This window comes from Neovison vison, chromosome 2, assembly GCF_020171115.1.
Source record: "Neovison vison isolate M4711 chromosome 2, ASM_NN_V1, whole genome shotgun sequence".
Classification (NCBI taxonomy): Eukaryota; Metazoa; Chordata; class Mammalia; order Carnivora; family Mustelidae; genus Neogale; species Neogale vison.
The window spans coordinates 86,615,085-86,639,310 of NC_058092.1; the positions used below are offsets into that span (position 1 = coordinate 86,615,085).

The 24,226-nt window shown below is 36.4% G+C and overlaps 2 protein-coding genes across 4 annotated transcripts in view; one reads left to right on the forward strand and one right to left on the reverse strand.

Moving 5' to 3' along the window:
- Positions 1 to 2,366, forward strand: part of SLC30A7 (solute carrier family 30 member 7) — an 81,949-nt gene extending 79,583 nt beyond the window's left edge. Inside the window, exons 11-12 of one of the 2 annotated variants that reach the window (XM_044238776.1) lie at positions 886 to 976; positions 1,931 to 2,366. In XM_044238776.1, the coding sequence (XP_044094711.1) occupies positions 886 to 933 (48 nt within the window). In that variant the 3' untranslated portion in view covers positions 934 to 976; positions 1,931 to 2,366. Of the gene's footprint in view, positions 1 to 885; positions 1,579 to 1,930 lie in introns of those variants that run through there. The other variant, XM_044238775.1, reaches the window with a different exon arrangement.
- A 17,285-nt stretch (positions 2,367 to 19,651) lies between these two features.
- Positions 19,652 to 24,226, reverse strand: part of DPH5 (diphthamide biosynthesis 5) — a 36,633-nt gene continuing 32,058 nt past the window's right edge. Inside the window, exons 6-8 of one of the 2 annotated variants that reach the window (XM_044238778.1) lie at positions 24,158 to 24,197; positions 22,074 to 22,177; positions 19,652 to 20,002 (exon numbers count right to left, since the gene is read on the reverse strand). In XM_044238778.1, the coding sequence (XP_044094713.1) occupies positions 19,797 to 20,002; positions 22,074 to 22,177; positions 24,158 to 24,197 (350 nt within the window). In that variant the 3' untranslated portion in view covers positions 19,652 to 19,796. Of the gene's footprint in view, positions 20,006 to 22,073; positions 22,178 to 24,157; positions 24,198 to 24,226 lie in introns of both variants that reach the window. The other variant, XM_044238777.1, reaches the window with a different exon arrangement.

Below are 24,226 nucleotides of genomic sequence, written 5' to 3' on the forward strand. Positions count from 1 at the left end.
GTTTAGAGGATAGACAAGTGAGCAGTGGTCCAAGCAACTTGGAGGTGACCTTGACCAACAGCTCTGCAAAGTGCTGGGTGGCAAAAGTTCAGTTGAAATGCGTTCAAGAGAGAACAGAGAAAAGGAATTATAGGCAGCAAATGTACAACATTGATAATATAGGAGAGCAGGGAGCAATTTTGAGAGCAGTCCTTGAATAGCGGGTTCATATCCAAAATTGAAGAAAGGCGTTAGAATGTAATTAAATAACCAACAGATGGTCCTCCTTAAGTGTTTGCTCATCGTCTGTCATAGGAAGATTGAGACTGAATCAGTTTATGATTTCAGTAGCCAGTTAGGCAAGCACTGTGCTGTTTGCTAGCAGAGTACCAGTAGATGGGTAACCTTACTGTTCTAGATTTTTTGGACACTGTTTATAATGAAGAGCATGGCTTCTGTAGAGGTAAATGGAGGATCTTTTTGCAATTATGAATATAATTATTTCTCTTTTTTTTTAAAGATTTTATTTATTTATTTGACAGACAGAAAGAAATCACAAGTAGGCAGAGAGGCAGGTAGAGAGAGAGGAAGGGAAGCAGGCTCCCCGATGAGCAGAGAGCCCGATCTCAGGACCCTGGGATCATGACCTGGGCCAAAGGCAGAGGCTTAACCCACTGAGCCACCCAGGTGCCCCTGAATATAATTATTTCTAAGATAGAATGACTGGCCCTTTCTGATGAAGAATGGAGAATTATTTTCCAGAGACAGAAAAGAAAAATAATGCTTTCCTTTTTCAAAAAAATGAGATTTTTGTTTTGTTTTGTTTTCTGTTACTTTTCTAAAATGTATAGGCTGCTATTGGTTGGTTCGATTTTCTGATTTTTTTTTTTTTTTTTAACTTTTCAGGCTGGAGTGAGACAGCTTTATGTACAGATTGATTTTGCGGCCATGTAACAAATGAAAGAAGCTATTCTTCTTGGGGGACCTAATATTTCCGGTACTGTACAATTCAAAATGTTGTAGCTAGCTTTTTAAAACAGAAAACTCGTCACTACAATTCCCCAGCGCCAAGTAGACCAGGTAGTGTCTGCCGCTGTGCTCGGCCAAGAGCGCACAGCTAAGGGAGCAAAATTAAGAGGATCTCTCTTGGACTTTGGTCTTGTCTTTTGTGCTCTTCCCTCCAAACCGTTTTGATTTCTGACGTTTGTAATTTTGTCCCAGAATGTTGTTTTTTGTTTACTGTTTTTTGTTTTTTGTTTTTTCCATTTCAAAAATGCCCTCACTCCCAGTCGTCATCCTAGCCAGTACAAATCCAGATGCTGGGCATCCAGTCATCTGGAAAGTCTTCACAGAAGCTGCTGGAAACCACTGCTTTCATTTACACAAAACTAGTGTTATTTTAAAAAAAGAAATGGAAATCATTTTATATGTAATGTCACAATGGTTGACATTCTTCAGTATAATCATATGTTTGTAAAATTGTTTGTACCTTGCAAACTTATGAACTAAACCATATTGGGTTTTCAAAGTGCCTTTGTATCAGAAAATGTATTTGCCAGCATAAAAATGTACCATCAAAGGTCATGTGTATGGTTTTTTCCAATGGATAATTCTATAATCTGTACAAAGTGTAAGACTCTTCTAAGTGATGTATACTGATTGTCTTTGTGTGTACTTCCAGCCTAGGTTTAAATATATGAAAAGTTTTCTCTTACTACTCTGTCTCATCAAAAAATAGGTGTTACTTTGCTTTTTAAATCAAATTCAGTTATCACATTATTCTGTGGACTGTGTTTTCAGAACTCTGCAAACACATGTTATATAGATGATTGTTCTGACTTACTTAAAACATTTGCTAAATCCCAAATTTCTCTGAAAGCTACTGTGTCTGTGAAAACTTCCCTGTGTGTCTCCTTGCTATTTTTATGGTTTGTTTGTTTTTTTTTTCTAGTGGGGGCGCAGAGGGAGAGGGAGAGAAAGAATCTTAAGCAGGCTCCATGCCCAGCGTGGAGCCTGGCACCAGGCTTTATCATACAACCCTGAGACGGTGACCTGAGCCGAAATCAAGAGTCAGACACTTAACCCACTGAGCCACCCAGGAGCCCCTATGGATTTTATTAACGAAAGGCAATGTAGAGGGAAGGCAGAAATGGTTGTGACAATGTTACTTTGTTTTTTCATTCTTCAAATGCCAAGTCATACAATTTGTTTTCCTGTGCAAGCATTGCACAAATACAGTTGCTTTCAGAAATCCTAAAAGCAACATTTTATTGTTTGAACTATTGAAGATACAGATCAATTGTGATAAAACAGGTGTTTTAGAAGTTAATAAGTTGATGTCTAGGTTTTTGTGTATTTGAAAAATAAAATTGTGATTTGAGATGCAAGTGCTTGAACACTCAAATATTCTCTGTGTTTTTGAAGAAATACTGATCTAGAGAGCTGTTTACCCATTGTTCTTCATTTTATCACAATGTATATTCCCTCTTAACTTTAAAAAAAATGAGAATTCTTGGGGGGAAAAAACTCTGCAGGATGGAAATGTGATTGTTTAGAATGTAGGCCAATAATAAGCACTTTTTCACTGATGGGGCAGAAATCGCTGTTGATTTTGTGTAAGTTTTAGAATATCTTTCTCCTTATTTCTGATCTACAATTTATGAACTAAAGTGTATTAGGAGAACTGGACCACTTTCTTTATGCTTTCCCAAACTGCTGCAGATTGCTATGAGCTGTTGATAGTCCCCTTTTTGCAGATTAAGCAGTATTTTCAAAACATGTTTACTTGCTGCCAGGCAGTTCTAAAGCTAAGAATTCCTGCAGTAGAATGTGTTTAACTAAAACAGTTCTTGAGAGTTTGGGGAGGGAAAGTATAAAAGGAAATGTTCTGATAATGTACTGTTTTTTTCATTATATGTGTAAATGGCCATTTGGAAGTTTGTATCCGCTACCAAGCCTGGGATATTCTGTGCATTTTGGCATATCGTGGAAAAAGTCAGATGTAGATGAAGGTGGGAATTTTGGATGTGTGCCTTTAAAAGCTGGTATTATATCTAATTGTACTGATTGTTCACATATGGAGACAGTATTTGCACTGGCCTGTATACCTGACCAGTGCATTCTGAAGGTCGAATTCTGCCTTTCATCAGGCCCTCCATTCTATTCGAAAGTATGCATCATTTTAACTATACTCTGAATACACAAGTGCATGCATATGTGTTTTGTCTTTGATAAGGCATCGAGCATACAGATGATTAGACTGATATGGAACTCTAATTTTGCACCTTATTTAAGAGATTTCCAGCTCGTATCATTTGGCAGCTTGGCATTAACATTTATGCTTTAATTAAACGTCCTGAAACCTGTGTGTACAGCAGTAACAAATCAGTGTGAGAAAAAGCAATTTTGTTCTCATTCTAACAAATATTCTGTCTCACCTGTGTTTTTGGCACAGGTCTAATGCTAAAGTAGGTAATTTCACTGAGAAACTACCTGATTGTTGTAATGGATGGGAGATGTCTCTAAGGTTAACTCTTGGGGTGGGTGGGAAGGTAGGCAGTGAGTCTCTGAGTATAAGTTTGCTGGTATTTTAAAAATCAGAATATTCCCTGGAGAACAAATTTGTTTTGCTCTGGGAAAGTTTACCTTGCTTAGTAAACATCCCCAAACAGAAATACACCTGTTTTAGTTTTGTGTTTTTAAAATCTAGATTATATTACTCAAAGGGCTTACCATATGTGTGGCTTTATTTTGCTGACTCCCTGTGCACTTTTGTGAAGGACAGTGTGTAGTTCAACTGTATCTCTGTATTCCTGTCATCGCCAAGTGGTTTTCTGCGGAGGCATAAGCAAGTAGCAGCAGACGTTTAGTGACATCGGAATGTCCCTTGTCTCCAGATGCTTCAGCATTCTTCAAAGCCTCCATGTAGACACCAGTAACCAAAATACTGTGACTTGTGCACCTTAAAGCAGTCCAATTGGTGACTCCAAATGCAGTTGATCAGAGTTCTATAATGTTTTTACCTATGGAATTATCAATTTTATAAAGATTACTAATATGGTGTCATCCTCATATAATGCTGGGATTTAAGAACAAAAATACGTCATTGCTGAACACAGAATTTTACATCTAAGGGACTGTCCTTAAAAGCAGTCTCGTTCTACCTCTCATTTTACAGATGAGAACATTGAAGCCCAGAAATGCTGTCATTTACTCAAGGTCACAGAGATAATTAGTGGCAAAGCCAAGACTAGAATCCAGGTCTTCTGACTCCAAGTCACTTTCTTTCTATTCTACTGTGCTGCCTCTCCAGTGTAATATTTGCCTTTCTGGAAATGTGATGAAAAAGCATTTGTAAATAAAGGAAAGCTGACCTCCATTTTTGGTACATTAAGGCACTTTATAATGGAGTTTTATTGTCTTATTTTTCATAAATATGAAGTTCAGAATATTATTTCCATACTTACATTATGAGGTTTAGAATATTCTTTATGGAAAATAATAATTTTTGTACTTTTACTTTTTTACTCTTATGAAACCAGTTCCTGATTTTTAAAATATGATGATTTCTGTACTTTGGATACTTTTAACTTGTGAGTGAATTTTTCTGTTAATTGCCCAAGGCTAAATCCAGTTTAAGGATTGCTTAGTTTCTTTATTTTGTTTATAGTCTGTGAGCTGGTACTTTTTAGAAACCAGGCTAATTCTCACAGGTCATATCATTTCGGTCTTGATACTTCAGTTTTCATTTACTGGGAAGGTTTTTGGATTTTTAACATTTATCCTCAGAACCACACAAAATTTGGCATTAAATGAAATAGAGAACAAAACAAGTCTTTTAATTCAGTAGGGTGAAATTTTGAAGTCTTACCAGAACCCCAAATGTTAAATTGCTTACTCTTAACGTAAAAGTATTACCTTGATAAAATTGAACTTTTTTCTTTCTGTTACCATCTTCAAAACAGAAATCATTTTCCAGTTCACAAGAACTTTGGCAAAAAAAAAAAGAGAGAAATTTTATTTTTTGAGAACAGTCATTAAAAGTTTTATTAATAGAAGAAGATTGTCTCAAGACATGACCCACCAGCAGCCTTAGTGATCCAGATCTCTACCATGGAGATAGACTTACTTACAGTGAAAAATTATGTATCAAAAAAGGTATCTGCTGAGAAGTATCATTATATTTAAAGGCCAAATGGATGTGAGTCTTTTTGATAAGGACATCTTTGGTTTGTATTTAACCATTTCCCAACTACAAATTATATGGAAAGGGTGGGATTCAACCTTCATTAAGTATTTCTGTGTCTTTGTATGGCCTTTTCCGTGTTGTCACATTTGAAAGCCTCACATTTCAATAAAGAAAGAAATTTTGCATGCTTTTATGATTGACAGAGCATTTTCAAATTCCCTCCCTGGGGAAGGAATTCGTAAGCATCACTGCATTTTACAGATGAGGAAGCTGTGGTGGGAGAATTTAAATGACTTGCCTAAGGGATAGCCAGTGGTAACGCACTGACTTTTTTTGATGACGACTCCGTTTTATGTATATCATTCTACAGTGGTAAAAAAAAAATACAAGAGGTTGTAGCAGATTTGAACAGACTCTCCAATAAAATCAGTGAACAATTACCATGACAATTACCATGACTGATTATGGGGTAGCAGTTTTTACATATACATTGCTTAAACTCATTCCTTCATTCAGTGCTCTCATGCTTATTTCCTACCTTTGCCATTGAATTTAAACTGTGCAGACTAAAAAGAATAATCAGAACTCCTTTAAGAATTTTTAAAACCTTTACAAAAGAAAGTTTTATTGATGCTCAAAGTTGCTTAAAAAAGGGACTGACTCAGAAGCGAGTCCTTGCCAGGCTGTAAGTAAAGAGAAACTGAATCCATCCTGGCTAAGAGAGGTTAACATGATTGTTGAGGGAATTATCTTCCAAGAATAATTTGTGCTGCTTGAGAGGGATCTGAGGATGTACAACATTACATTTTATAGACACCTTTCCGAGGAAGAAATCTATTTCATAATTAGTAGCAGTCTATGCTTAGTAATAGTATTGAATTTTGAACTCTTCCTGTGGCTTTGAAAATTTAGTACTTGGCAAATCTGATGATGTTGGAAAGTTTGTAGAAAAGAATGTCTTTGTCTCATCATCTATCTCATTATCCCCAAACTTAGTATGAACTTCCACTTACATGCTCAGTAAATGATTAACTAGTGAGTAAATATTGTAGGTAGTAGTGGATACAAAACTCATGGTTGGGGACAGATAGAACCAGTGATTTATTATTACAGAAGACACCTCAGCTTTTCTTTGGCATTTTTGCACAAAAAAGTGACTTTGAATCCACTTTGGCCATTATTTCTCAAGGAGCCTTGTGAGCTGCTTCGCTATTTTAATCCAGGCACAGTAGACATAAAGAGATGTTATCCATGTTTTTGGATAGAAATTTGGCAGAACTGAGACTGGAAGCTGGGTCACTTGAATTTTTACATTATGTATTGCCAAATGAGAAACCACATTGCCTCCTTGGTTTCTATAGAAAATTGCCATATTGATACTACTTTAAGGATCTGTGAATGACATACCTTGTTTCATTTATCTCCAGATGTATTATTATCCAAAACTCTTTCAGGGGTATAACCTGAAGGTGCTTCTAACAAACAAACAAACAAAACACTACATACATTCATTTAGTGATTTAAATATTCCTAGAACAGTTTTTTTTCTCTTTTTTCCCCTCTAAATACCAAATTTTAGTAGAGCTTCTCTATATTTCTTATTTTTCATCTTTTAATTGCTGCTGCCATGGTAAAATTTCCCCTTTTTACTAGTGAAAAAGAAAAAAGCTTTATTTTGAATTTTAATAGTGGAATTTTGTTTAGGTACCACATATCATGTATCAGTTAGCCTCAGTGAAGATTCTGTTTTGAACTAGATGTATCCTGTCAGGAGTTTGCCAAATAATCACATTGCTTCCTCTAATAGCAAAAATTCTGTGATACTTCTTCCCAAGTGATATTTTGCCCCAACACTTGTGAGTTTGATCAATAAACAGAATTGATCTTTAATATCGGAAATACTGTGAATTAAAAATTGCCAAATCCCTTCTCGATATATTCCAAACACCCCTACAACACTTTACCTCCCTGTCTTTAATGGTTTCTAATCACATGGCCAAGTTTGACTTTGGATTTGATTCCTATATGAAGATTTTGGCACCAAGACTTTTCTAAACAAACATTTGAATACAAGGCTAGATTGGAATGTCAAATTTCAAGGACTGTGTTGTAATTTGGTTTGGATGTGCTAAAGTGAGCAATTATGATTTGCCTAAATATACAATGAATCCATCATGTGTATTTCATTTTTTTTCCTACTTGAAGATATTCATGTATATATTTTAACTTCAGGTGTATTTAAAAAGAATAAATAATTGTATCAAAATTCTTCCAATAAAATTTGTTTCAAAATCTTCACCTCATTTTTGTCTATCAGTTTGATCAATTGAAAGGAATATTGTAACAATTACTGGATTCAAAGCTAGAGGACTTGAGGAATGAAAGGGAAAGAATGGTGTTCAGGACCAGAAAATGGGAAAACTCACCAGAGGGAGGAGATTGGAAATGTCTTAATATGTGAAGGTCCTCCTTGTGGTTCTTATCCATTATTTTACTTTATAAAGACATCTTGCAGTATTTATTTCCAGATATTTGCATTAACTCCAAGTTCTTCTTTTACCTCATTCTCTATGCATGACCTCAATTTATAGGAAATAAAGACTAAAACCAACATGAGCCTCTGTTATCTTTCCAAAATTCTCCCCCTCTAATCAGAAGCAATAAAAAAGCTTTTTTTAATTTATTTTTTTTTACTTCTCCACAAAACCGCAGATCCCATTTATCCCACCTTCTCAAACATACTCTTCTATCAAAGCAGCCTCTTTACTATCAATCTTTGCCACACAATAACAGCTTTATATTCGGTGTGTGTGCTGTTGAATACCTCATATGTGGTCTGAATGTGCTTCTAATGTGTCCTTTCTAACTATTTCCATAGCTCCTACTAATATGGCTCCAGTCCTCTTTATTTTGTAGAAGTTAATCAAAGGCCCTTAGTGGCTTCTTGTCACATCCATGGCAGAACTACTAACATCTCAACATGAGCAAAGAGAAAATAATTTATTTTTTCCACAAGTAGCTTCACAACCACCAATTTCTGTCAGAATCCCTTACTTAGTTCCTGGACATCTAAACATTGCCTTTCTCCCCTTCATTTCCTAGATTCCCTATTGTGAAGTCTTTCCCTTCATTCCTTTGAAATATTTTATATTCACCTTTTCATTCCCACTGCCTTGTTCTAGGACATCACTGATGACTCCATGCAGTCACTGTGGAATGATTTAGCTTCCCATGCCTGGCTTGAGCCATGTCCATGACACCCTCTCCTCCAACTGTCAGCACAAACAATTCTGGCCTTAGGCAAGAAGTATGAGGAATTTTTGCTGAATCAGACTTTTTTACCCAGATGCCCTGGAAACATTTCCTCTATGCTGGCTTCCTGATTACCTTCTGCTGGCCCTTCTGCACACTGGACTTTGACCTAAATCTAGAGCACCTATGAGGGACTCCCTGTCTTTCCCGTGTTCTCTAGAATTAGCCTCTTACCTAAGAGAACTCTGCAGTGGCCCATCACCACTCCCTCAGAGCAGCCTCTTCTGTTTACATGCTGGTATAAGCAAGTTATGTATTAGAACACCTCACTACTCAATCTTTATCTAGAGTTTTGTTTCCTTCCCCACAGAAGCCACCATATGTTGTACTGACAGACTAGGTAAGCTTCTCAGTTTCCACTTTCAGTCCTCCAGCTCAGGAATCGAGCACCTTCCTAATGCTCATCAAATACAAATCCTCTGAACAACTTTAGAAACTGTAATGCTTTTCCTCTCCTCCTTATCCAATCTCATTACCTACAGTATGACAATAAACTTGTCATTAAACCACAGAAAGAGCAGACAGGCAGAGACCAACTGGTCCAATAGATGCAGATAGAAGGACAGCACTTTAATATTTTTCGTTATGAAAAAAGGAAGGAAGGAAAGAAATGGAAGAAAAAGAAAACAGCATATCAATGGGATTCCAGTTCATTCAAACAATCTGTTAGCTCAATCAGCCCTATTTCAGGTTTAAAACAAAAACCAAAACAAAAAACTCTACCATAAAGTTCAGGCTTAGCACATACTACTAACATTTAAATGTACCTTTCAACTTAATCTGCTAAATTCCTATAACCAAGAGAAGTAATAAAGTTAACAGATAATACTCAAATGCCTTGAGTCTGGCACACTTTAGGCAATCAAAATTTATTGGAAAAAATGATAAATTTAATATGAAGATTAATTCCTCCTTAGAAAATGGTTCTGTATGCATTGTTAAAGAAAACTGCATTCTGTTTGTAAGACAGCAACTGCTAAAACAAAAAATATAAAAACAAAAGCGTTCAACAGAGTATCTCCTGAATATAGGCGGACAGTAGTATTTTTAAAGGGTAACATTGTATAAATAAACATGAAATTCAGATTCACATCTAATCATAGTAGTTTCACAACAACTAAAACCCTACCATTTGGCTTGGACTTTTGAAAATATAGTACCACTTCCAAAATAATAAGTAAAATTGTAACTGTCTGATGAGCCATCACTGTTTTCCCACCATAGGCACTAAGTTAGATCAAACTGTTGTTCAACTTTACAGGGGTTATCTGTCCTGTATGTGTCTCATACTACTTCCCCTTGAGCAATAATCTCTACGCAGATCATAGATTTCTACAGAACTTCGAAACAACACTAAGTTACTACATTTGTAGTTCTGTTAGTTGGAGCAAAGACTTCCTATTGGCATCCAAAGACTTCTCCCCCAAGCAGTTCTGCAGTGGTGGCCAAAAACGATGAAATCCCATAAGAGCTATATACAAGAGGAGGGAATTTTTCTCTGTTTAGTGGACCTGTAGTTTCAAAAGTGTAGAACAAGTCCCTCTGCTTTTTTTCTTTCTGTCCCTCCACATGGGTTAGGATGTAGGCTTAGGATGAAGGTATGAGACAGAGCAACAATATAGATTAACAAGAAACCCAAGTTTGAGAAGGGGACCCTAGGAAACCAGGAAGCAGCAGAGATCATGGCATGGGAAGGACACAGCAAAGCAACCTCATAAAGTTGTTTATGAACCCTCAAGTCACTAATGCTTGGATATGACCCTATTCAGCATACCAGAACATCTTCAGAACTAAACTATCCAATCAGCTAGACCCCAAACTGTCTAGGTCCCTTACTGAGGGGCACAAACCTGAAATAAATCCAAAGAAAAAAGCAATCCTTGAAAACTGAACTGATATAGGAACCATAGCCCACAGAAGTTAATTAGCAATTACATTCTGAACCTAATCAGGTTGATTTCCTACTAGAACAAATTGCCATTCTTCATAGAATCTGAACAAGATCCAGAATTTCATAATACAATGTCCCACTACAATAAAAAATTACTCCACAAAGTGCCATAAAAATTTCAACTAGTGGAAGAAAAAAAATCAACAGATGAGGCTGAGATGACGTCAATATTATAATTATCTGACAAAGACTCTAAAGCAGCCATTATAAAAATACTTAAACAAGCCATCAGAAATAATCTTGCAACAAATATTAAGACAGAAAATAGAAGATATAAAGAAACAAACGGAAATTTTATACCAGTAACAAAACAAAAACAAACAAACAAAAACCCAAACCACACAGAATGGATTCAACAGAAAATGAAGATGGGAAAAGAGTCAATGAACTTGGAGATAGAGCAGTAAAAGGTATCCACTCTGAATGGCAGAGAAAATAAACTGGAGTAAAAAACAAAAAACAGAAAACAAAAAACAGATTTCAGGGACCTGTGGCATAAGAAGAAATGTCTAACATTTGTTATCAGACCCCTGGAAAGAAAAGACTCTGCATACCATCCTGAACTGGACAGTGCTGGAAAATTATTTGAAATAATAGCTGAAAACTTCCCAACCTGGCAAATAAACCTACAGATTCAAGAGGCTATAAGAAACTCCAAAAACGACAAATCCCCAAATACCCACACCTAAACACATCATAGTCAAATAATTTCAATCAAAATCTCACAAGCTTTATTATAGATAACAACCAGTTCATTCTAACATTTATATGGAAAAGCAAAAGAATGAGAATAGATAAAACAATTTCAAAAAAAGAAGAAGAAAATGAGAGGAATCACATTCCCTATTTTTAAGATTTACCATAAACCCAAACTAGTCAAGATAATGTGGTATCACAGAGGGGAAACATAAATTAACAAAACAGCAAAAAGATCCATACAAATATGGCCAACTATTTTTGATAATGGTGCAAAAACAGTTCAATAAAGAAAGGACAGTCTTAAAAAACTAATGGTGAAAGCTAAAGAAATAAAAATAAAAACTAATGGTGTTGGAGCAATTGGATATCTGTATGCAAAAAAAAAAAAACTTAATACTAAAACTCACACTTCATACAAAAATAAAATCTAAAACTAGATCTAAATGCAAAATGCAGGGGCACCTGGGTGGCTCAGTGGGTTAAAGCCTCTGCCTCCGGCTCAGGTCATGATCCCAGGGTCCTGGGATCGAGCCCCACATCGGGCTCTCTGCTCAGCAGGGAGCCTGCTTCCTCCTCTCTCTCTGCCTGTCTCTCTGCCTACTTGTGATCTCTCTCTGTTAAATAAATAAAATCTTTTAAAAAAATAATAAATAAATAAATAAATGCGAAATGCAAAACTATTAAGAATTTTACAAGAAAACATAGGACAAAATCTACATGTCTTTCAGTTTGATGATGGGTTCTTAGATATGGTAACAAAATACAATCTACACAAGAAAAAACTCATAATCTGCATTTCATCAAAATAAAGAACTTTCGCTTTACCAGACGGTTAAGGGAATAAAAGGACAAGCTATGTGTTGGAAGAAAATATTTACAAATCACATATCTATCTGACAAAGAATTTGTATCCAGAATATTCAAAGAATGTTCAAAACTTAAGCATAAGAAAACAAAAGACATGAATGGATGTTTCACTAAATAGGATATAAAAATGATAAATAAGCATGTGAAAGATGTTACCATCACTGCACTAGCAAAGTGCAAATTAAAACTACCACAACACACTTATCAGAATAGCTAGAATAAAAAATACTCCCAATATGAAATACTGGCAAAGATACAGAGCAATGGGAATTCTTTTACAATACTGGTGAGAATGCAAAATAATAGAGTCACTCTGCAAATCATCTCAGTGATTCCTTATAAATATACATTTACCACATGACCCAGGAATCCCACTCCTGAATATCTACTCTGCAAAAATAAAAACTCATGTCCCATAAAAACCTGAATGGTACCTGGGTGGCTCAGTTGGTTGAGCAACTGCCTTTGGCTCAGGTCATGATCTTAGAGTCCCGGGATCGAGTCCTGGGATAGAGCCTCACAGTGGGCTCCCTGTTGGGCAGGGAGTCTGCTTCTCCCTCTGACCTCTCTCCTCTCATGCTCTCTTTCAAATAAATAAATAAAATCTTTAAAAAAGATAATTTAAAAAAAACCAGAATGGGAATCTTTTAACTCTATATATAATCACTAAAAGGTGGGTGGGTAGAGGCTTGAATATAAAGGGATAATGGGAAGGAGTTTCTTTGGTGTTGAAACTCGTGTGTCTAGATTATAGGGGTGGTTTCACTGTTTGAGAATTTACTATTAAAGAGCTAGACACTACTAAACAAATAAATGTAGTATTCAGGTGTTTCTAATTTAACTACCAAACACTAGGATTTCAAGATAGTAAGCCAAAGATAATAGTGTTCCTTTTTCTGATGCATAATGCACACTTTTCATTTTACAATTTCATTTATTTAGAGAATGTGGGAGTAGTGGAGGGGCAGAAGGGGTGAGAGAATCTTTTTTTTTTAAGATTTTATCCACTTGATAGAGATCACAAACAGGCAGAGAGCGAGAGAGGAGGAAGCAGGCTTCCCCCGAGCAGAGAGCCCGATGTGGGGCTCGATCCCAGGACCCAGAGACCATGACCCAAGTCGAAGGCAGAGGCCTAACTCACTGAGCCACCCAGGTGCCCCAGGGTGAGAGACTCTTAAGCAGGCTCCATGCTCAACATAGAGTGGGGCTTGATCTCAAGACCCTGACTGAAAGGTGCCTGGGTGGCTCAGTGGGTTAAGCCTCTGCCTTTGGCTCAGATCATGATCTCAGGGTCCTGGGATCGAGTCCCACATTGGGCTCTCTGCTCAGTGGGGAGCCTGCTTCCTCCTCTCTCTCTGCCTGCCTCTCTGCCTACTCGTGATCTCTCCCTCTGTCAAATAAATAAATAAAATCTTAAAAAAAAAAAAAAAATGACCCTGACTGAGACCATGACCTGAGCTGAAATCGAGAATCAGATACTTAGCTGACTGGGCGACCCAGGTGCCACTATAATTTCATTTAAATTGAGGTTAAATTACACACAGAACAGTGTCACAAGAATTAGCAAATAAAGGAGCCCCATTAAATTTCAGTTCAAATAAATAATCATTCTTTTAGCATAAATATGTCCCAAATATGGAATGGGATATATATATTCATAATGAATATATATTCATTATTTACCTGTAATTCAATTTTATTGGGTACCCTATTGTATTTAACAATCCTTATACAGAAAAATACACAGATCCTAAATCTGTATATTTGAATGAGTTTTGGTAAATGGTTATATCCATACAACCAACCCCCAATCAAGATACAGAACATTTCCATTACCTTCAGATTCCCTTTTATCCCTTGACAATCTTCATTCTCTCCACAGGCAAACCCTGTTTTGATTATTTCTTCCTATTGCTAAGCTTCATATAAATGGAATTATAAGTCTCTTTCGTGTCTGACTTCTTTCACTTGTATTTAAATTCATGTAGGAGGGACACCTGGATGGCTCAGTGGGTTAAAGCCTCTGCCTTAGGCTCAGGTCACGACCCCAGGGTCATGGGATCGAGCCCCACATTGGGCTCTCTGCTTAGCAGGGAGCCTGCTTCCTGCCCCCTCTCTCTGCCTACCTCTCTGTCTGCTTGTGACCTCTGTCTGTCAAATAAATAAAATCTTTAAATTAAATTTTTTTTTTAAAATGATTAAATTCATGTAGGAGTTGATGGTTTGTTCTGTTTTATTGCTAAGTAATATTCCATTGTAAAATACAGCAAAATTTTAAAATCCATTCTCCTATTGATGGACACATTGCTTGGTTCTAGTTTGGGGCTATGAATAAATATATGCAGTTATAAACATTCTTGTATAATTTTTGTCAATGTTTTCACTTCTTTTGGGTAAATACCTAGAACTGATCTTGCCAGTTCACAGGATTTAATTTGTAAGAAACTAAAACCACCAGGTTGCCTGGGTGGCTCAGTGGTTTAAGCCTCTGCCTTCAGCTCAGGTCATGATCTCAGGGTCCTGGGATTGAGTCCCGCATTGGGCTCTCTGCTAGGCAGAGAGCCTGCTTCCTCCTCCCTCTCTCTCTCTGCTTACTTGTGATCTCTCTCTCTCAAATAAATAAAATCTTAAAAAAAAAAACAAAAACTAAAACTACCTTCCAAAGTAGTTGTCAATTTATATTTCTACCAACAGCAGAAAAATTTCAATTACTTCATATCCTTGCAACGTTTACTATTGTTAGCCTTTAAAATTTTTGACATTCCATTGGCTTTGTTAATTTTATTGTTCATTTTCTATTTCACTGATTTCTGCTGTGATATTCAGTATTTCCTTCTTTCTACTTACAGTTTTTAGATGCTTTTTCTAGTTAAAATGGAAACAGATCATTGATTTTTAAAACATCCTTTGTTTCTAATATAGTCTTATTTTTTTAAGATTTTTTATTTGTTGGGGCGCCTGGGTGGCTCAGTGGGTTAAGCCGCTGCCTTCGGCTCAGGTCATGATCCCAGGGTCCTAGGATCGAGCCCCATATCGGGCTCTCTGCTCAGCAGGGAGCCTGCTTCCTCCTTTCTCTCTCCCTGCCTGCCTCTCTGCCTGCTTGTGATTTCTCTCTGTCAAATAAATAAATAAAAAATCTTTAAAAAAAAAAAAAGATTTTTTATTTGTTTATTTGACAGAAAGAGATCACAAGTAGGCAGGGGGCACGGGAAAGCAGGCTCCCTGCTGAGCGGAGCCTGATGCACTATCCTGGTCCTGGAATGATGCTCGATCCTGGGATCATGACCTGAGCTGAAGGCAGAGGCTTTAACCCACTGAGCCACACAGGCGCCTCTCTAATATAGACGTCTAAAACTATAAATTTCTAAGCACTGCTTCATCTGCATCCCACAAATTTCCACATTTTATGATTTTGTTTTTATTCAGTTAAAATAATGTATTGTTTTATTTCCAAATACTTGAGACTTTTCTAGACCCCTTTTTGTTAGTGATTTTTAACTTAACTCCATTGTAGCTAATAGCCAAGCATATAGTCTATTTTGATGAATGTTTCATACATACTTGAAAAATAATATCTATTCTACCACAACTGCATGTGGTGATCTAACAATATCTATTTTGTCCAAATAATTTTTGTTCAAATCATATTTTTGTCTATCAGTTGCTAAGAGGTTCATTAAAATCCTCAACTGATTGTAGACTGGTCTGTACCACCTCTGTTAGTTTTTGCCTTGTGTATTTTGAAGCTGGTATTTGATGAAGACACATTTAGGACTGTATCTTCTTGAAGAACCATCCCTCTTCAATGAAAAGTCTATCTCCAGTGTACTCCTTTTAAAGTCTATTTTGTCTTATATTAATATAGCCACTTGTTTTCTTATGCTTACAGTTTGTATGTTCTATTTTTCCCCCATTCTTTTACTTTCATCTTATGTCTTTAAAGTTTAATTCTTGTAGACAACATATAGTTGCGCTTTTAAAAAAATGTATTCTTTTAATTGGAGTGTTTGATTTACATAGTTACATTTACATAATTACTAGTTTGGTTGAATTTAGGTCTACCATTTTGCTATTTGTCCTGTATATTTTTTTACCTATATTTCCTCCTTTCCCCCCCCTTTTTTTTTTGACAAATCAAACTTTCACTATTCAATTTTAATTCTTTTTTTTTTTTTAAACTTCTGCCTTTTTTTTATAGCAGTTACTAAGGGGTTTCAAAACATAATATACATAACCTGATCGGTCTACAGTTAGTATTCCACCACTTTTTTTTTTTTAAGGATTTTATTTATTTGACAGAGAGAGAGAAAGAGATAGCACAAGCAGAGGGAGCAGGAGGCAGAGGGAGAGGGAGAAGCAGACTCCCCGCTGAGCCAGGAGCCTGATGTGGGTGGGACTCAATCCCAAGATCCTGGGATCATGACCTGAGCCAAGGCAGCCACTTAATGACTGAGCCACTCAGGAATCACAGTATTCCACCACTTTAAGTAAAATATAAGAATTGCCATGGTGTGATATACTTTAAACTCTGTAACTTGTATTACTGTTGAAATCTATATGCCAGCATACCATGCTAAACTGTCAGTTATCTTCTAAAAAACATTAAGAAAAAAATTGAGCCTTTTATTACTCACATACTTAACTATTTCCTTCCATCTAACATCATTTACCTTCAGCCTAAAAATCCTCCCTCAGCTTTCCTAATAGGTCTGCTAGGGACAAATTCTATTTTTATGAAGATTGCTTTATTTTGCTTTCATTTTTGGAGGGCATTTTTACAGGATATAGAACTCTGGATTGATAGTGTTTGGTTGGTTTTGCTTTTTCATTTCAGTACTTTAGAGATCTTTTTCTGTTGTCTCATGACATCCACTGTTTCTGAGGTGAAGCAGCCAATAGGTATTGCTCCCCGGTGGGTAGTGGATTCCCTACTACCACTCACAGTGGTTTTTAAGATTTTCTCTTATCTTTGGTTCTCATCAGTTTAAACTGTGATGTTATTAGGTGTTTTCTCTGTATTTATTCTGCTTAGAGTTCACTGAGCTGGATCTATGTACTGATAGTTTCACCAAACTTGGGAAAAATTTTGACCTTTACTTACTCATCTTTTTTCTGCCCTATTTTCTCTCCTCCTTCTGGAAATCCAATTACACATCCATTGAATTGCTGAATATCACTCAACATGGCTTTGAGGCTCTGTGCTTTTTTTCTTCCCTTCTTTTATTCTTTATTCCTCAGACAGGATAATTTCTATCCATCTGCCATCTACACTCTGCTGTGTGTAGATGGGTTTTTGTTTCCATTTCTCTGAGAGCACCCATCTATATGCATTCATTACAACCATTTTTCCTTTTCATCTTTGAGCATAGTTCTACCAACTGCTTTAAAATCCCCATCTGCTAATTCCAAGATCTGGATTATGTTAGGATCTCTTTTTACAGTTGTTGTTTTTTTTTTTCTCCCCCCTCCCCCCGTTTTGACCAAAAATCACATCTTCCTTTTTTTTTTTTTTTTTTAAATGTGTTATGATATTTTATTCTAGTCATTGTTGATATGCTAAAGAGATTCATTTTGTTATCATGCCCTGGAAGTGTTTTGTTCCAGCAGGCAGTTAAATCATTGACTATTCACCTTGATTTTATGGAGGATTGGTTTCACATTATGTTAAAGGTTTTGTCTTTAGTTTCAGTGCAAATCCTTAGTCCTGTGCACAGTCTTTTCTAGTACACAGCCATTTTAGGGATTTGACAGAAACCCTAAGATGCTTACTAAGCCTTCCAACTTGTCAGGATTCAAACTCAAAATTCTGTTTTCTCTTGCAATACAGAGGAACAAGATCTGCTCTGATTTTTCAGCCTTCTAACTTTGGCTTTCATCAACAGGTTCAGAGAGACTTCCCCGTACCAGCACAATTCAGGAGTTGGCCAGAGTTAAGAGATCTACATGCAGATTGGAAGGATGGCCTCTCCTTCAGTGCCACCCTCATTTCTAGAATTTCCTCCTCAATATATAGGTCCTCTAGCAGTCCCCAATTTCTTTGACCCCTCTAGCCACTAAGACTGCAACATTCTCTTGAATACTAGCATCCCTTACCAGCAATCTGGGGAATGTCCTGAGGGAAAAACCTATATACAAGCATAATTCTCAGCCTGCTTTTGGTCATTCCCCAGTGTATTTAAACAGTTATACTTATATTTTGTCCAGCATTTATTAATTGGGAGGCCTTGTACATTACAAGCTATTCCACCAAGACCAAAGGCAGAAGTCTTTCCTTTTATAATTACTGAATGCTTGCTTTAATGCTTCAGAAGAAAACAGAGAATTAGCACTTAAATGTCCTTGGCTCTCACCTCTTTTGTGTAACAGACTAAATATGGAATATTTCATATATATAAAATATCTTTTATCTCAAATGAATTAAGTTGGGGCGCCTGGCTGAGTGTCTGACTCTTAATTTCAACTCAGTTTTTGACCGTGAGGTCATTAGTTCAAGCCCTGTGTTGGGCTTCATGCTGGGCATGGAGAACACTTAAAAAAAAAAAAAAAAAAGAAAGAAAGAAATGAAAAAAGCCAAAATGTCTTGTTAATCAATGCTCCCAGAAAGTAGGAAAAGTGTATATTCAACTTCCAATGAATTTAATGAAATTTAAGCTATGGTTGATTAAGCCATGGAAATATTTAAAGTTAGACCAACTAAACTAGCATATAACAAAGCTATTTCTGTTATGTACTAACAAAAAGTACAAGACTCTACAGTCAGGAAATATGATAAATGGGTGCTATTTCCAACCGGGAGAAAGAATATGACTATCTGCATACATACAGTGGTGTGTCAACTGAGGTAAGTGATATGACAAATCTTAACTAATCCACTGCTTCCAAACTTAAATTTTTTAAAACTGTATTTTGTAGTCAGTAAGTTTTCCATTTGTCAACTTGAATGTGAAAGATGCTATTTAAAACCAAACAGCAACTGTACATGGCTGGCTGAACATTTATAATTCAGCAATTACATAACCTCCAAAATATAGCAGAATATGAACCACATAATTAGGATGTCAGCTAAACAAGACAAGGCAATTCAGAAGGATGTCATTTTGTGGCATGTGCTCTGCTGATCTTTAAGTAAGTAGGACTGATGGGTGGGACTTATTCTTCCCACCTCTGCTTATATGCTCTAATACCACCTGTTATCAGGACAACTCATTTTATGGTCTTAACAGCTGACTTTTTAAGAAAGAAGAAAGTTCTATGTTGTATAAACTCATTTCATAAGTAAAAACTGCTTTTATTATTATTATTTTTTAAGATTTTATTTATTTATTTGACAGGCAGAGATCAAAAGTAAGCAGAGAGGCAGGCAGAGAGGCAGGCAGAGAGAGAAGGGGAAGCAGGCTCCCTGCTGAGCTGAGAACCCGATGCGGGGCTCGATCCCAGGACCCTGAGATCATGACCTGAGCCGAAGGCAGAGGCTTTAACCCACTGAGCCACCCAGGCGCCCCAAAACTGCTTTTAAACAACTCTGTTTAGGAATGTCTCTGCAAGTTTTCAGGCTTGATCTGCTCCAGGTGTGTACATACTGTAAAACTGCCAAAATAGCAACAACTGATGATGTCATAGGGAAAAAAAAAAAATCATTGCCACAGGAAACCAAGTATTGTTGAATCAGTATCTTTTTTTCTTGGTCATTTGCTTTATAATTATTAGGTAATCCAAAAGAACTGTTCATTATACAAATATGTATATATGCATATATGAATGAAATTAGTATCTAACAATAGAAAATGTTCATAAAGTTCATCAACAGGATTCTGAGCTATTTTCTGGTATGGAAAACAGACTTAGCATCTCCATCTCCAGTGGATGCATGTTGTCTCCTGTGATAATTAAGGAGTGCAATGGTCCTCCCAAGTCCACAGTACACATTTGCTGCAAAGTGCCTGCTGCAACTTTCTGGTCTTCAGCTCCAACCCTGGCTAAGCCAACACAGAGTGTCTTCTCAGTGACTGCTATTAAGAGAAGAAAAAAAGTACTGCCATTCAATTCAATAAATGCATTATCCTGTCCAACATTTAAACTAACATTAGTACCAAAAGTACATTTCTTAAAAAAGCCCTAAATATCCTAAATCTCCTCAGTCACTCATTACAGATCAATTATCTATTGATTTATCTAATGCTTTTCCAAATTATATAAACTACCTGACATATAAAGTGCTATTTCCTAACTCTTTCAGAATTCCAAAGGCTTGCCCTAGTTTAAGTTTTTAGGACTCAGTAAACAATTATATACATAATTGTTTATCCATATTTTTGTATTGTATTATATATCCATATTTTTTACAATTGCATAGCATTTGTCTTTCAATAGCTTCTGAGTGAACAATGTTTACTACTTGCCTATATTTTTAGTAAGTTGCTTGAGATATGCTCACACTGACCAAGATATACAAGGGGATTACAAGAAAAACAAGGGGATTATGAGATAAATCCACAGATTTGATTTTTTGCTTGGCCACCTAATCAGCTATGTCAAACTTTAGTTTTTTCATTTTTAAAAAGCAGAATACTACTTTTCTTAAATAGTGGTTGTAAGGGATAAGATAACAGACATTAAGTATTTAGTAAACTACGGAGCCCTGAACAAATAACAAGCATTATGACATTACTTATGCTTTTAAGTGCTGACCTTCACTTCTTTTTTTTTTTAAAAGACTTTATTTATTCATTTGACACACACAGAGATAGATCACGAGTAGGCAGAGAGGCAGGAAGAGAGAGAGAGGGGGAAGCAGGCTCCCTGCTGAGAAAAGAGCCCAATGTGGGGCTCAATCCCAGGACCCTGAGATCATGACCTGAGCCAAAGGTAGAGGCTTAACCCACTGAGCCACTCAGGCCCCCTGGCCTTCACTTTTAAGTGCTGACCTTTTCTTTACTTGGGAAAGCTGTCCCAATTGAATATGATCAAAATGGGGCAAATGATATCTACAAGGGCAAGCAGGCATGCAAATTTAGGCTTAAGTGTACAAAATTATGGATATGGAAAACTCTTGCAAATTATTTGTTTCATGACATTAACAAGGCCTATTAATGAAAAAACAGTAAGCAACAGTCATTCAAGAATCTCTTCATGTATCTTATGCCATCAAGACAGGTATTCAAAGGCAGTCAGCACCTCAAAACAGCATATAATGACGGTCTCATATAATGATGCTCTCTCAATGAAGATGTACTGATGACCACCACTTCACTATACAGCACACGCAGTCCAGTATGGGAAACAGATGTAGCATCTCCATCTCCAGTGCATACATGCAGTCTCCTGTGATAATTAAGGAGTGCAATGGTCCTCCCAAGTCCACAGTACACATGTGCGACAAAGTGTTAAGAATGTAAGGATAAATTCTCTTGTTTTTATCCTGAAGAAAACTATCCCTGGGCTCAGTGTTGTTAAAGAGAAAAAGCAGAATAAGTACATTTTTTTGCAGGAAAGATCTCACCATACATAGATTTAAGCTAAAAAGGGAGTTCTGCATTTTACCTAAATATTTGTATATTAACATATTCACATAAAATCTGATTTAGAGTTAATTTGTGAAAAATCCCCACTTTTTGGAATGGTAGTAATTTTCCTAGGATGAACTCCATTATTTTTCCTTCAGTACACCTGTCAGCCTATGAAATACAAGTTAGAATTGATTTAAAAAATGACAAGAAAGGGGCACCTGGGTGGCTCAGTCAGTTAAGCCTCTGCCTTAAGCTCAGGTCATGATCTCAGGGTCCTGGGATCAAGTCCCGCATCAGGCTCTCTGCTTGTCAGGGAGCCTGCTTCCCACCTGCCCTCTATGCCTGCCTCTCTGCCTATGTGTGATCTCTCTCTCTCTGTCAAATAAATAAATAAATCTTTAAAAAAAAAAAAAAAAAAGGACAAGAAAAAGCACAGTGCAAACACACTGACCCTCACTTCAGTGATGGTAGCAGAGGTGGTGGGGCGTGAGTGTGTATGTGAAGTTATATCATGTACATATCTCAGTGCAGCAGTAGAGGAATAAAAGAACCCTTTTAGGGCCTTGAGTACCTGGTTCTTCTCCTCGTATTCGCTGATTCTGAACAATCTCCAAGAGTTGCTGGGCTGCTTGGTTTACGCTCATATACCGAGGAGGTTCATAGATCTTCCTTCCTCTGTAAGTATAAAACTAGATGCCATTGTTCTTAGCCATGAAATCACATAATACACTTTTAATGCAATTATCCCCCCAGGTAGAGTCAAGTACCACAGTCCATATTCTGTTTAAAGCATTCGCACAATACTCACTTTAAACATACTAAAGCATGAATACCATAATTTTTTAAGCTTAAGCTTTTTTCATTGTTCTACTTCTACTGTCCTCTGATCTCACTGAAATGTTGGCAGAAGTAAAAGTCCAACAACTTAATGACAAATGTTCAAATCAAAGTTACTTTTATTTAAAGTGATATCCTAGGCAAAGATAGTTTAAGTGGCATTTTGTTCTAGATCCTTGCTTTATCAGGTTCTATGGTGTTCACTTTTATTACCATGTTTAAACCACATATTCCTCTTTTCACTTCTTTCTCTAAGAAAAGTAAACTAAAGTGATAAATATCTGAAAATCTTGAGGGGTTGGATGTGTTTATTTTTGATGGCTTGAAGCCTACCACATCTGTCCAATAAGCATAATAAAAATACTGCTTTTGTAAACTTATAAAACAGTTCATATATTTTACTGACTCTCAAAACAATTCTCTAAGTCAGCATTGTTGAACAGAAATATAATGCAGACCACAAACATAATTTTAAATTTTCTAGTAGCCATATTTAAAAAAGTGAAAAAAAGGCAAAATTAACTTTAATATTATTTTACCCAATATATCCAAAATATTATTTATTTCAACATTTACTCCTATAAAAATTTTTTCCTGTAAGAATTATTAGATTCTTTCTGTACTAAGTTTTTGACATCTGCTATTTCATATTGATAGCACATAATTCAAGTATTAAATTTTCATTAGAAATACCTAATCTGGGCACCTGGGTAGCTCAGTGGGTTAAGCCTCTGCCTTTGGCTCAGGTCATGATCTCAAGGTCCTGGGATCAAGTTCCGCATCAGGCTCTCTGCTTGGCAGGGAGCATGCTTCCTCCTCTCTCTCTCTCTCTCTGCCTGACTCTCTGCCTACTTGTGATCTCATTCTGTCAAATAAATAAATAAAATCTTAAAAAAAAATACCTAATTTGCCTATAAATTTCATAAAATTCATGGTTATAAAAGTAGATTTACATATTGAAGTTATTCTAAATACACTTTTCCAGTAACTATGTTGAATATTATTTTTATTAATTAAAATTAAATTATAGGGACACCTGGGTGACCTAGTCAGTTAAAGCATCTGCCTTCAGCTCAGGTCATGATCCCAGGGTCCTGGAATTGAGTCCTGCATCGGGCTCCCTGCTCAGTGGGGAGCCTGCTTCCCCCTCTGCCTGCTACTCCCCCTGCTTGTGCTCTCTCTTTCTGACAAATAAATAAATAAAATCTTTAAAAAAAAATAAGTTAAATTATAAATTCAGTTCCTCAGTTACATTAGCCATATTTCAAGTGCTCATCAGTCAAATGTGGGTAGTAGCTACTGTATTATTGCACATTGCCCCTAAAGCCAAAAAAAGGATTATAATTCTCATTATATACATATGAGAAAAATAGGCTCGGAAACCAAAGTAACTTGCCTAAGGGCACATAACCAGAGAGACTCAGAACTCAAATCCATGTCTCTGACTTCCAACTCATTAATTCATTCCATAAATACAAGTGCTTATTAGGTGCCAACCACCATTCTCAGTACTGAATCTGTGAGGTCTACTGCTGTTTCTAACCTATCACACTGCTTTCTCATTTCATAAGATTAAGTATTTAATTTTTAACTGTTAATGAAAGTTTTTTTTTTTTAAGATTTTATTTATTTATTTGAGCTGAGCTGAAGGCAGACGCTTTAACTGACTGAGCCAAAGGCAAACATTTAACCGACTAAGCCAACCAGGTATCCCTGAAAGCTGATTTTCAACAATCTTTAGAACTCCTGTTGCTGAAATAGAATTTATTGTCCAAGGAATTAAATATAGATGTAAACATTCTCTGAATAAGAACTTACTTGATTAGATTTTCCAAAGATTGCTCCTTTACTTTGATGTCTGTAGGAAGTGAAAAACAGTTTTCTTTT